This window comes from Micromys minutus, assembly GCF_963924665.1.
Source record: "Micromys minutus genome assembly, chromosome: 4".
NCBI lineage: Eukaryota > Metazoa > Chordata > Mammalia > Rodentia > Muridae > Micromys > Micromys minutus.
Window position 1 is genome coordinate 38,563,493 of NC_137973.1, and position 1,315 is coordinate 38,564,807.

The 1,315-nt window shown below is 41.2% G+C and overlaps 1 protein-coding gene across 1 annotated transcript; it reads right to left on the minus strand.

The window, feature by feature from the left end:
* Positions 1–352: 352 nt before the first annotated feature.
* LOC308420062 (histone H3.3A-like) lies at positions 353–697 on the minus strand (the record flags this gene model as incomplete). The annotated part of the gene is made up of 1 exon (XM_080916007.1): positions 353–697. The coding sequence occupies one exon, from the start codon at positions 695–697 to the stop codon at positions 353–355; it is 345 nt and encodes a 114-aa protein (XP_080772133.1).
* Positions 698–1,315: the final 618 nt, after the last annotated feature.

Below are 1,315 nucleotides of genomic sequence, written 5' to 3' on the forward strand. Positions count from 1 at the left end.
AATTTTAACAGGTTTATTTATAATTGTTATAAAGTTGAACTGTTGAAATGTGTTCACTGAAACATTTTGCTTGCATTAATGCTTTACATCTTGCATTTATATTAAAAATTCACACACAAATGAACGTGGAGAAACTGCCAATACCTGATTCTGTCCTCTATGTTTCCACTCAAAATCATATACTTAGGTACTTTTGACCCTATGGAAAAAATATCTAACTTTCAGAACTACTGATAACAGGAAGAAGAGGGAAAAATTTTTTTTGAGAATGAAATGTTTCCCCTCATAGTGGACTCTTAAGCACGTTCCTCGCGTACGCGGCGTGCTAGCTGGATATCTTTTGGCATAATTGTTACACGTTTGGCACGGATAACACACAGGTTGGTATCTTCAAAAAGCCAATCAAACAGGCCTCACTTGCCTCCTGCAAAGCACCAATAGCTGCGCTCTGGAAGCGCAGGTCTGTTTTGAAGTCCTGAGCAATTTCTCGCACCGGACGCTGAAAGGGGAGCTTGCGAATCAGAAGTTCAGTGGACTTCTGATAGCGTCTGATTTCACAGACTGCCACAGCGTCAGGCCTGTAACGATAAGGTTTATTCACCCCTCCAGCAGAGGGCGCACTCTTGCGAGCAGCTTTTGTAGCCAATTGTTTCCTGGGTGCTTTACCACCGGTGGCAGTAGGCTTTGTACGAGCCATGGTATGAGCACCTCCTTAATTACCCCCCTTCTTCTTCGGCTGGAGCTCAGCAAGCGAGAGGCGGCATCGCTGGCTTTAGAGAGTGGAGACTGCGAACACAATTCATAATTTGATTTTCTTACAGTGAGGTTTGTTGGGGGAGGGAACAAATCGGAGCCCAGGGCCTAGAGCCCAGGGCCCTGCAATGCACATTAAGAATTTTAATGTTAAACCTACTGTTAATTAAAAAGATTAAACATAGATGGACATTTTTAGTAGTTAGATCTGAAGCCTAAAGTGCATTTGCAGAATCATCTTATGATTCTAGCCTCACTATAAATCATTAATAGCCTTCCATAACCTGTGTCATAATTCAGACAAGCAAATGACTGAGAAATAGTGGGGAAATCATGAGACACAAATACATAATGAAGAATTTGTTCTTCAAAAACTGATTCCAATCTGTATCTTTGGATTAAATTTATCTTTAAAAAATTCTCCAAGGATAACCGTCCATTTGGCAGAAGCTCTTTCACCCCCAAGACACTCATTTTTAATTCCAAGGTCTTTTCGTCTTAATACAGGTGTCGCCTCGACACCTCTCTCCTTTCTCCCAACATCTAAGTTGTTCCATTAAAT